Source organism: Epargyreus clarus, unplaced genomic scaffold, assembly GCF_041222505.1.
Source record: "Epargyreus clarus isolate Ecla_fem2 unplaced genomic scaffold, WU_Ecla_fem_2.2 ptg000007l, whole genome shotgun sequence".
NCBI classification, from domain to species: Eukaryota; Metazoa; Arthropoda; class Insecta; order Lepidoptera; family Hesperiidae; genus Epargyreus; species Epargyreus clarus.
In genome coordinates this window covers 845,196-858,394 of record NW_027332215.1, presented here as the reverse complement: position 1 = coordinate 858,394, position 13,199 = coordinate 845,196, and the positions used below count along the sequence as shown (strand labels likewise).

At 36.8% G+C, this 13,199-nt stretch overlaps 1 protein-coding gene and 1 long non-coding RNA gene across 2 annotated transcripts in view; one reads left to right on the top strand and one right to left on the bottom strand.

The window, feature by feature from the left end:
• be2 (beta-esterase 2) overlaps positions 1 to 6,134 on the bottom strand; it is a 96,711-nt gene extending 90,577 nt beyond the window's left edge. The window contains exon 1 of the mRNA XM_073074317.1: positions 6,046 to 6,134. Coding sequence (XP_072930418.1) covers positions 6,046 to 6,084 — 39 coding nt within the window. The 5' untranslated portion in view covers positions 6,085 to 6,134. The remainder of the gene's footprint in view (positions 1 to 6,045) is intronic.
• Positions 6,135 to 8,113: 1,979 nt separating this feature from the next.
• LOC140743075 (uncharacterized) lies at positions 8,114 to 9,787 on the top strand. The gene is made up of 3 exons (XR_012102366.1): positions 8,114 to 8,293; positions 8,691 to 8,765; positions 9,577 to 9,787. It is a non-coding gene; the product is annotated as an uncharacterized LOC140743075 (long non-coding RNA).
• Positions 9,788 to 13,199: the final 3,412 nt, after the last annotated feature.

Genomic DNA, 13,199 nt, shown 5'->3' with positions numbered 1-13,199 from the left:
AGATTACTCAATGTTACTCTGTAACTTATGTAGTGTACGATTGTGGCTATGACTTTAGGAGAAAACTTTTTAGGAGGAATTTGCAACCACATTAAAACAATTCGCAAACAGACGAGCCTCCACTATCCACGTAAAAAAGATATTATGCTTTGATGATATTATGCTATGATGCGCCCGAATTAGTCGAGGTCCGGTTTAGTACATAACCTGTTTTCTAGCAGTTCAGTCACCCTTACGATAACTCTGAGATAACAATAGTTATCAACACAATTATAATAGACACAAAACAACTCATAATGTTATTATTAAATTACTCTATTCAGTTCATGGCAGGTCATAGTATAACCACCTCTATAACCATGTATTATGAGGTGGGCACATTTTAATTATAAAAAAATAGGTCACTTACGTAACCTATATTTAATGAGATTGTGAGTAAGATGTGTGAATTTAAGTAAATTGGGGCAACAGATAAAATATCGACTCAAACAAACTAATAAAAAATATCTGAGGTGTCGTCACGGAGGTGGGACACCATTAGAACGAAGTTCCTTTCATTTTGAAATAAGTATTATAGGAGGTATAATTAAATAAATTAATTTAGGAGTTAAATGATAGTTGAAATAAGTGAAGGAATGCTAATAAAATTGTAATGAATATATTTTTTAAAGTTATGAATATAAATATTTTGTTTTATTTTTAATCGCGCGCATCGCGTGGCGTGTCACTGTCAAGAAAGAGGGAGAGAGAGAACGAATAAGTCGAATCCTATACTCGGCCTGCCCGCTACACACTATAGCAAAAGTGTCGTGAGGATTTTTCGTGACGCTCGCCTAGCCCCCTTACCCAGCGTACCGCGCGGTAAGGAACTTCGTTCCAAAAAGAGCGCGAAAATAACAGGGCGTCAAAAATATGTCTGTAGTATTAGTTTTTGAAAAAGTTTCTCTAATTTTGTTTCGAAAAGGGCCTGTTGGGGCTATAAGTTGAATTTGATTGGTCTTCCCATAGGATAAACAGCAAATGTTATATAATACGAAAAACTGTAATTCGTAATTTTTGGCACCCCCACAAAGTGCCGCCCGGGCCGACTCGCCCGCTTCACCCCCGCTATGCCCCTGACGGGCCTGTAATCAAATTACGCACAACAAGTGTAATCAGCAAGCTATTATTGTCATCAGCTACAAATATTGGGCACACTTGAGGTCAATGTCAACAAGGCCGCAACCTTACCGATAAGTAGAGGTTGGTCGTACGTATACTATGTTATCGTCAACAATATTATTGCAACATGCATTACTTTTCAGATAATTTTTATCATTTGTACTGTAATTGGCCAACTTATCAAGTCGCATCGAAATAATTATATAGATACCTACATATAATAAAGAAGTATTTTAACAATCAATTTTGCAAAACAATCTGAATAAAACTGTGTGTCTGTGTATTATTATTAATGATTTTGTTTCTTTTGATGCGTTTGTTTCTTTTTATCACTTGAGCAACTGGTTATCGCGAGTGTTTATATTTGTTTTGCAACTATTTAGTACTTTATATAGGAGTTACACATTTGTTGCTTACGTATATGTAATAATAATAACAATAAGGTTTTGATGCACAGACGTTTAATGATAAATTAGACCATTATCCTATACCCTGATCAGCAGGGGTACTTCCAATCTTTTTTTTGTTAACGAGGGGGAAACCTTCAAAAGGTACCCAGTGTCCTTCATAACATTATGTGGGATTTTTACCGCACCAAAACCCCCTGGACTCCGGGGTTTCCAAGGGAACGCAATGAAAGTCGTCAGAACGTGTTGCCCCATCAGGCTCCACACCGTCTGCGTTCAAGCGGGAGCTCTTGCTTGGAGAGTGGACTCTTGCCGCCCGCAACCTCGGAAGCCCCCTTTTAGTCGCCAACTATGACAGGCAGGGGATACCGTAACCCTATTCTAATCCCAGCACTACAGGGACAAGGGGTACTTCCAACCTAAATCATAAGTATAAGTTAAGGTTGAGGTTCACTTTCACCTCTAAGTTTATATTTACGTAGTAAACTCTATTAATAAGAAGACTAATTTTATGATGTTCCTTAAAAGCGCGAAAAACATAGGTATTTATATTTAGGTAAATTATTATTCACTTAACTGAAGTCGTTTCTATTTATCTTAATTATTTTTTCAAAAAGAAAACACGTCTTAGGTACCTTATTTATATGTTATCCAGTACGCATCTTATACTTTCAAATACAAAAATTATTTTTGCTTTCCATTCCGAATACAGATCTTCAGTGCGCGGGATTGAAAACGCACTTGTCAGCTTAATAATGTTAAAGGTTGATACTGGAAACTATTATTTGTATAAAGATCATAGTGTGGTTATGTAGATATTTTTTATAATACAGAAGTAGCAGACGAGCATGCAGTCCACCTGATGGTAAGAGGCTGCTGCCGCCCATGGACGTCCGCAATCAACCTCAGAAAGGATAAGATGTTCCTACCTGAGGACGGTCACAGATGCGCCGCTTCCCCTGAGGACAACAGCGCTTAACAATGTTGTTATTGGCCAGAAATAGGTGTGGCGATGGTGCTACCGGTGTCGAACCACCTTCATAATCCTACCAAAACGTAACAAAGATAAAAATGTGACAATTTCTGCTTACTAGTATTGTCAGTACTTATTGCAATTATGATTTTATAGAAGAGAAATATAGCAGGGATATGTCGATTATATCCCTACGTAGCATAAGTTGACGTAATATCAAACTTGCAAATTATTTAAAAACAAGATAATGCTTAATAATGGACTATCGCAGTTTCGCGAAACATTTGATAAGAACGAGTATTTATAACGTTACGTAATATGCAAACTGTTTGCAAATCACTTGAATAATAAAATACCTACTGCCACCTACATTCAAACATTACAGGCAGAATCAAACATTAGTTTTTAAATTTTGGGTAGATTTATCATCACCATCGCTGATGGACAGCAGTCACTGTTGCTTATGGACATTTTTGCAACACCAGAGGAGTCACCAATGCATCACCAAAAGAGCCCTATTTCATAGAGCTCCGGGAAAGCCTTAGAAGGAAGTTAAGTTTTGAAGGTGGTTGAATCCTGTGTGGTTCGACTCCGGCGGCACCACCGCCACACCTTTTTCTACCTAATAACAGCAGTGTTAGTCGCTGCTGTGTTCCGGTTTGAAGGGTGTGGTAAGGTAGACAGACTTTTCCGAGGCGTTCCAGCTTAGTCCTCAGGGGTATCGGCGCATCTGTGGCCGACCTCAGGTAGGAATATCTAATCCTATCTGGGGTTAATAAGAGATGTCCATGGGCGACAGTAGCCACTTACCATCAGGTGGACTGCATGCTCATCTGCTACTCCTATATTACAAAAAAAATCCTCATCTTGCAAGTTCGTGGCAAGAACGTCCGTGTAGTATTTGTTATTATAGCAGCCATTGAAGTACCTACATAGCTATATTGTGAAAATTTGGAATGACCTATAACGGTTAGTTCGAAAAAATATCGAAAAATACCAGTTTGTTATATGGGGACCCCTTTTATATTTGACTTTTTTATTATTTGTTGTTGTAGCGGCCAACACGCACGTTCTGTAAAGTGACCATCAATTACGGTTCCGGTGATATAGCCCTGTGACAGACGGACAGACAGCGAAGTCTTAGTAATAGGGTTCCGTTTTTACCCTTTGGGTACGGAACCCTAAAAATTGAATAATGCGACTCAAAGCGCGGCGATGATACCTATTAATTACCGAATTCATTGCAAAAGTTTGACCTTCGTTCGGTCAAGTTCATGTAGAATGGCAGTAGGTACGAAACATTGCTTGCCGCATACATTTGAATATATTACTCGAAAATCGGTAGTCAAAACATCGTAAGTAAATACGTCGACCGCGCATTAACAATGGCGAATATTGATGTTAAATACCTAATACTAATTCGTATGTGCATGTTTCGAGGCAGGGGTCCAACAAGTGGTTAACTAGGTAAACCCGTGGCTTTTCTTGCATAGACAACATAATTATTTCAGAAGTTTATTTCACTTTCCTTCAAACATTGCATAACGTGTCGACTCCGCAGGATTACTTATTTAATCTTTCTCTAATTAAAATTGTTATCACTTATACCCTGAGCGTCCTATCGTAACCAAAGATATACATAAACCTACCCAGATACATTTCACTACTAAAAAAGAATCAAGTAAAGCGGCCCCCGTCGGGGTATGACGTTAATACCCTGGAAGGGGGGGAGGATGCTAGTGTGGGACGCTACGTGTGTCGACATCTATGGTGTCGACACACTGGCTCCTTCTCACCTCCAGGCGTCTTCCTCTGGCGCGGGGGCGGCAGCTACTGCTGCTGAAAACGCCAAGCGTCGTAAATATATTCGTTTATGCAATAACTATATATTTGAGGCGTTTGGTGTTGAAACTTTGGGTCCATGGGGTACGGATGCTTGGCAGTTGTTTAAACAGCTGTCAACTCGTTTGGTCGACGTCTCTGGGGACCCGAGAGCTGGCATGCATTTTGGTCAAAGAATTGGTATAGCAATTCAGAGAGGAAATGCTGCCAGCTTCTTGGGAACCTTTGCCCAAAGACAATGATGGTGACAATTTTTTATGGTAGTGTTTTTGTTTTTATATTTTTGTTTTTCATTTTTGTATATATGTAAATTTTGTAAATAAGTTGTTTTATATTTACTTATAGTATATTTTATTATATTTAATTTTCTATAAGTTTCATTATAATTGTAAATATTTTTCAGTTAATAAAACCAGATGAGATTCAGTAAAGCTGATATTGCTTTTTGAGTTGTCAGAGCACAAACGGGCAGACAGTCATACAGACACAATTATTTTATAATATGTAGGGATGAAGAACGAATTGGTAAGTTAGTAATACGAGTCCATTTCGACCGTTAAGTACCACTGCTACACCAATTTCTAGCATGAAGACGTTCCTGCGCTTCGATAGAGGCGTGGATGCCGGCCATCGACTGGCTTACGTAGGTGAAAGGTCACCAACACAGTCCTCAGTAGTGACAACACACCGACGATCGCCCGAAGATAGTACCTCTTTAATAGAATAGATTTTTTATAATATGGGAGTAGCTAACGAGCATGCAGTCCACCTTATGGCAAGTGGCCACTGCCACCCATGGACAATTTAATAAATCTCAGTTAAAACTAGATTCCTATCTGAGGTCGGCCAAAGATGCGCCGCTACATCTGAGGACTAATTTAGAATGCCTTGGAAAACACTGCAAACTAACACAACGACGCAATGGTGTTAAGCACTGCTGTTATTAAGGATAATATGTGTGGCGGTGGTGTCGCCGGAATCGAATCCCATAGGGTTCTACCATCTTTAGATAACATATTTGGATATTTCGTAATGATTACGCACTATTCTAAGCCCTATATTTACATTACACTTTGGTAGGTGGCTATGCAGTCAAACTGTATATAAGTGCACCAATTTTAAACTTAATCGACCGAGTAGATTTGAGGCATGTTATCTCATAAGAGTTCAGTTTTGTTATTTGGCCTCATGCAACCATTATTATGGATATTATGTAGAAAATTTTAATTATGTAGAAGAATAAATTTTATAATGATCCCTAAATAGATTTAAACTATTGAAAGTCAGTAACAGTCAAAATTTAAATAAGAAGTAAGTAGGTACCGAAACAACAATCGCATGTTATATTTATTCAAATAAATTTAATATAATTTAATTATTTCGCCAGCATTACCTATTACCCGCTCAATACAAAGACATGGACAGATAATAGTTATTTATTGTTCATTACTATACCAATAAATAATTATTATCTTTTCCGTTTTAGTTTTATAATCATTACTAAAATAGTTTATGTCCGCTAGTAGTGTAGTTTCACTGGTAGATCCGGTAAGAACAATTTCCGTAAAATATAAGTATGATTTGTAAACAGAGCCATCTATGCACAGACGCGAGCATTACATACTACAGATACGAAGGAAAAGTATTTAATAATCGTCTTACCTTTGAGACGCTGTTACAAGCGCTTGTAAACAACGCCATCTATACACGATGCAGTGTGTCATGTGGCTTGATTGCCAGCTACACCCAGCGCCATCTGTGAACGATCAAGGAAAGAAATCAATTTTAAATTGATCGTAGATCTATATTCGCGTTGAGGTTTAAATTGCTAAGACTTACGTAAAGGCGTTGTAACCCCTCAAACTAGATAGATATAGACGAAATCCTTATTTCATTTCAAACTTTTTCCGAGATTGGCATTTTTTTTGTGACCGTCAGAATGGCCGGTCACTACCCATATTTAGTATCGAAATAATTACTTGAGGTGACCGGCCATTCTGACATCAGGATGGCCGGTCACCTATCCAGTGAGAAGAGACTGCGCAAATGAATGGCGTTTTTTTGTAATCAATAGTTGCTACCAAATTGCTACCTTCATATGCATCGTATTGGACTTCATAGCTTTTAAGGATAAAAAAATATTACGGATTTAATATTTTAATGTCAAAACGCCTGTATAATTAAAAGAGCAAATACGAAATTAAATACATTATTCGTTTATAAGCATACATCATACAGGCATTTAGACTTCGAAATAGTAAATCCTTATTTTTTTTTATCCTGAAAAGTTATGGGGCCCAATACGATGTATATGAAGGTAGAAATTTAGTAGCAACCATTGATATAAAATAATTCGATTCATTTGCACAGTTTCTTCTCACTGGATAGGTGACCGGCCACCCTGATGTCAGAATTAAAAGATTTTTTTTCTAATCCAAGGTAGCAATTATCTTACGATTAGTCGCAACTAGGTAGCAACTTTTACTAATTATTTCGATGTAAAATATGGGTAGTGACGGCCATTCTGACGAGTCACTTTTTTTCTTATATTCAGTAGTTAAAAACGGGCATGCAGTCCACTTAATAATAAGTGGTCACTGACCCCCATGTACACCTATAATAAACCCCATAGTATTAGAACGCTATCTTAGTTTTGCTATAAATACGTTATGACTTCTGAGCATCTTTCTTATCATACACTTTACACTAAACCGCTGCAGCCACAGTATAAGGAATTATACAGTATTGTAACTCGGCCCTGTCCTTGAATTATATACAGGGGCGCTGGGCGAGAGTTCGCGTTAGGGCTGGGCGTTAGGGCTGGCTATTTTAATTACGTCTGACTTTCTTCTAGTTTTTTTAATTGTAAATATTATACATAGCCGCTCGTTAGTAGGCGATAGGTTGACTGACATTTTGTTTTAGTGTAAAATAATAAGTTATAATAAATAAGTTGCAAATTAGCGAGCATGAAAAGTGTAGTTATAATTTGTTCATGTTCAATGAGAGTATCTTTAGCTAAATTATCATTCTTATATCATTTTCCTTCGTCCTATGCATTTATTTATTTATGAATCCAGGTATTTTGCTCGATAAAAAATCGAAATACCAATCTGTTAAAAAAAGAAACAAAATATGATAGTACCTACTAGTACAGAGACTATATAATTGTTTAAATTAAAAAAAACACTGCCTAAAAACCGTCACACCGACCGCTCATCACTGCGGCGCATTCGCGCCTTGGCATACAAATGCCAAGTGCATACCGAAATCGAGGCGCGTAGGTATAACTTGCGTTTCGTGCGTTTGTATGAAGATAGAATACAGTAGACTTATACTGTGCAGCACTTGACACTGATGTTATTTGGCGAAAAATAGTAACCAAAATGGCCAGATTACTCGACAATTTTAGTATTTACCATACACTTAGATTTGTGTCATTATCCCAGCTCCCATTTTTGAATTACTAAAGACATTGAAATGCATAATTGACCTACATTTGACTAAAATGTATTGAGTACAATTATACAAATGTAACAACTAACATTGTATGAGTAAGCTATATGTTCTTATTTAGGAATCAGGCTTCGTTGAAAATGATTACGTAACGTTTTTACAAATTGCCCTACATTTGAGCACGTTCTGCAAAGCCCAACTATGTTCACCATTTATTTTTAATTCATTGGACACTTCACAAATGTCAATGGGCGGCAGACACCATTTACAATCACGTGGACGGCACACTCTTTGGATGCTTCAAGCTTAATAAAAGCTACCTAGTTCTACTGCATTATAAGTGTAATGTAGAAAATATCTTTGTTTCAGCCACACTCTCAGCCGCAATCTAACAAGTAAAAAGCCATTCAATGTTGCAATTAAAGCAATTCACCAATTCAAAACTAACTATAAGGTATTGTTGGTATAAGTATATTTCGTAAAATGTAATTTTTAATTAGATAAGTACCTACTTAAATTTAAAAATTGCATTTGAGTGTCTCAATTTCTGGTGGCTCGGCATTCTTTTTTTCATTTTCTACAAAGTTGCAAAAATTAAAATATAAGTATATTTATGTTTAATTGTACATAAATGAGTAGTCATTTGAAATTAGAGCTTAAATATCAAATTCATGTTTATCCGTGAATAAATAATATTATTTATCTTGATATTTCCACAGGTTCCAAACATAAGAAATACATTTTTTTCGTTTATTCATCATCATATCAAATAAACGACACACGAATATTTTAAAATATATCAAATTATTAATAATTGATAAAACATGTTAAAATTAAAGTTTCCATTTTAGATCGTCCTGAAGAGTCTCAAAACATTTAGTATTATGGTAGCCCTCTACGAGATCAATCTTCGGAATCGGATGAGTGTGAGTAAATCTGCACCTTATAGCATCATTATCAAGAAGGTTTTCTCAGCAACTAATTAACGTTTAACAGTTTGTTAATTGTGTTGCATGTGGACATTGGTTTTATGGTGGCAATTTGTGTCGGATCGGTAAACCGTAACCACTAGTCTAATGGGTTGGCTTAATGAGTTCGATTGGTTTTTACTGTTGCTATTAATTATGAAACTTGCGGTCCTGTGGGCGGTGGCGGCGTGCGTGGCCGCTTGGGACCTTTCCTGCGAGGAGTACTGCACTTGTTTGTAAGTTGATATCTAATATTCAAATCGTACGTAAAAAGCAATATATTTCTTGTTGATGTGGCTTCCACCTCACATTTTAAGGTAATCGACGCTAGGATTTCTGTTGTTATTAGCATTGGTGAGCTGGGCTGACAGTGGCCATTAAACTACAGTGAGCATTATGTATAGTCGATGAAATAAATTATAATAAACAAAACCCAATCATAAAATAATATTTATATTTTGAAGGCATGCAGTAGATACAACCCATGGACGTTAGTTGCTGTAATATAAAAAAATCATTATATAAAAAATACTTAAAGAGTATCCGAGAAGCTGAAAAGGTATCATAAGATTTTGTTTTGCGTCCAAAATATAATACAAAAGATAAATTAATATATAGAATATTTTCTGGATCCATCTGCAACAAAGGATCATATATGTCACAGTGCAAAATTGATCAAGCCGTTTTGGAGTAGAATTGCGAACCCACGTACGCTTCAATTGTAATTAGCTAAATAGAAAATGCGAATATATTTCTTTATTTATTTCAGGTCGTCTGGTTTTCGCGATGTTGAATATCAGCCGGGATGTGACTGCATGTATGAAGTACCCAATTTCGAGAACCACATCGACGACAGCGGCATCTATTATGAGCCGGCCGCCTACGTTCCTCTATCGGCCTATATTTACAATCATCCATTCTACATAATTAACCCCATACTACAGTTACGAGAGAAAAATTCCACTAATCCTCGTCCACACACAATAAACATACAACACAAACATACACAACAGGTCTCCGATCCATATGCATTCAGCGCCGAGATAGAAATTGATATAAATAATGCGCGTTCATCACATAACAGAAAAGAAAAGGACATTCAAGCTGATCATAACTTATCAAATAGACCCCTGTACTTAGACATTCGTGTTAAAGCCGAAGACACTGAAAGATCAACTTCTACAAACGTTTTCACCGCTGAGGATCTTAAACAAACCGAGCAAAGTCTTTTAGAGTGCGCTGAAGTTTATGCTTTACTAAATTATAGAAAAAACAATAACATTAAAGATTTAAATGCAGGGGAACTGAGCATATTGCAAAAATATGACCATTTATCAAGCAGTAATTTGAAGAAAATCATTGATAATAAATGTTTGCATATATCTAACATTGTTCAAAAAAGTTTAAATGAAATTAAAGAGAATCGACCGAAGAAGGCTAACAGTAGTCTTAGCATTATTAGGGAACATCAAGAAGATAAGGAATTACTACACGATACGGATATTTTAAATACAAGACACAATGCTGACACAACACAGGACGCGATTACTGAAGCCAACTTACAACAACCAGTTGATTTTAGTAGAGAAAGCGAAGGTTTAAGTAATTATGAAGATATCATTGAATACACTGATGTTACTTACACTGAACGCGAATCTGAGAAATCTCAAAATGAGATTAAAAAATACAATACTTTACCATCACAAATAACATCGACTACTGTCCCTTCTATATCAAACGAAGGCATGACAACTTTAACTGATAGTATTGCTGAAATAACCGTTGAAGAGATATTGACAAATACCGATATATCGACGGAAAAAGTTCCGTCCTTCACTTCAATTAATATGGATAATGATTATCCATTACAAACAACAAACTATCTAAATACAACATCAATAAATGGTATTGAATTATCTACTCCTCCAGTTACAACTAAAGAAGAGGAAGACATCAAAGGAAATCGAAGATTTAATAACGAAGTATATAATGGAAACCGTAATCGGTACAAGGAGGAAGATATATCATTAGCCAAAGTTATTACGCATGAATTCAGCAATGACACAGTGCAAAGCTACATTAATGGCACAGAAGATATTCCTAATGATGATTTTAAAAATGACAATTCGGACGACGATGACGAACTAAACGTGGATGAAACTGAATTAATTGAAACAAATAGAAGTGAGATGCCAATTGAGTCTGACATACATGGAAACCTTTACTTCCTCGTCAATGAGCATCAGATCCCAGCCAGGTTTATCCAGAAACCAAATGGCACTCTCCAATTAGGTATTGATGCTCTCACCATATGCGATAAATTTAAACAAGACGGAGAATTCGTATCAAAACTTTTCTCAGCTCTGTGTAAATGTTACGAATCTGATAATTGTACAAGTCTTCAGAACTAAATATTAAATAAAAATATTTTAAAACAGTTTTGTTTTTTATCTTACTGCCGCTGTCGCCATTAGTAGCAAAGAAGCCCACATGATGCGAAGTGGCACCCACCGCCCAGTTTCACGTACTATAATCATAATTAAATCTCGATAGGATTCCTACTTGAATTTGGTCACGTACCTTTGCTTTCGCTAAGGAATAACGTTGGAATGCCTAGGATAAGTGCCTCGCCCTTATCACTTCGTTCCAACCTCAACACAGTAACGCTAATACTGCGTTTGTTATGCAGAAAATTGAATAGGTGAGACTGTGGTGCATCAGTCGAACCACAAAGGGTTTATAACCTTTAAATGATTGTGGTAAGAGACCTTATAGGGCTCGGGTACTATCTGGAATTGATTATAGATGTTACTGGGCGGCAATTGCCATACAATCACGTGGACTGCATGCTTATTTCCTTTGTATTTTGTTTTTCCTTTGTATTAATATATAAATAAATCTCCTGGCTCCATCATCAGGTCAGCTCTATAGTAGCAAATTATTGCTTTGATATCAAAATAGCATAACAAAGTTTAAATCTATGCACCATTTATAAAAATCAAAAGTTTAAATAAGAAATATATATATCAGCATTTAAAAGGTAATTAAGTGAATCTATTTTTTTTTTCTTTTTTTTAAAGCGCTTTCTACACTTACAGCCCCACACTAGGATTCCCTGTATCGTGGGTGCTAAGGACACACAGCGACAAATACACCAACACCTAGACGCAGAAACAGAAATCTACTCATCATTTAGAAATCTGTATGGCCGGGGATCGAACCCGGGTCCCTCTGCGCGTTAGACCGGCATGGTGACCGCTAAGCCTCGCGGGTGGTCAATTGTAGCCTTACAATACTTTCTATTTTGGCACCTTTAACTTGAAAACTTCGTCCATATTGAAAACTAGTACTAATTGACTGTTATTAGGTTATTACCATTACTTTATGGTTCAAATCCTTTCGAAACACGCATTAGCACTATGCATTTCAACTGCGTAAATAGTTCGTAAAACTATTCACAGTCAATTCTGCGCATTCTGCGAGCGTTTCGGTAATGTCTAAATACATGTAGCTGTGTATGTGTTAAGCAGTATAGGCTTATTGAAATCCTTATGAGTCCGTAATATAATTAATGGAATATTCCATTTTCTATGTTAATTGATCGATACTTAATCAAGTATCAATTGATAAATAGTAGTAATAGTAGATAAGACATTACCTTTTTGTTACGAGGGGGAACCTTCAAAAGGTACCCAGTGCCGTGGGAGCGACACAGGATTGAGTGGGATTCTTACCGTCCTCGGCGTTGCTAAGAGGACTCCGGGAACGGAACGCAACCTGAGTCCTCTTGAGGGCTCGCCACACCATCTGGTGTTTACGACGGTATGCGACCACACACACCGCCGTCCTTCCCGGGGCCGCTGGCCGGACGGTTCGAGCTCCCACTCTTGCCACCCGCAACCCCGGAAGCCCCCTTTTAGTCGCCTCTTCCGACAGGCAAGGGATACCGTAGCCCTATTCTAGTCCCGGAACTACAGGGACAAATCGCATTATACCTGGTATGGTACCTAAGGTATGTCACTGTATTACTTCCACTTTTCTATGGGACGAGCGGACACCACATCTTTATCATTATAACGTCCACAGTAGTACACATTTTTTCCAGTAAATATTTATCTATGATGGCTCAAGAGATAGAACCCTGTGACTGATGTATAGACAGACAGACAGCAAATGCTACAAGTAATAAGATGTTAATGGTAATGTTTTAGTAAAGAAATAATAATTTGATATTGTACCTATAGTTAAATTTAAATTTCACATACATTCAAACTTTGCAATATTTTTAAAATGTATTTCTTGTTTATCATATTATTATAAAGTAAAGAAAATGCAAATAGATCAGGGGTTGTTTTAGTATACAGTATAGTAATCTAAATTTGGTTAGTAATA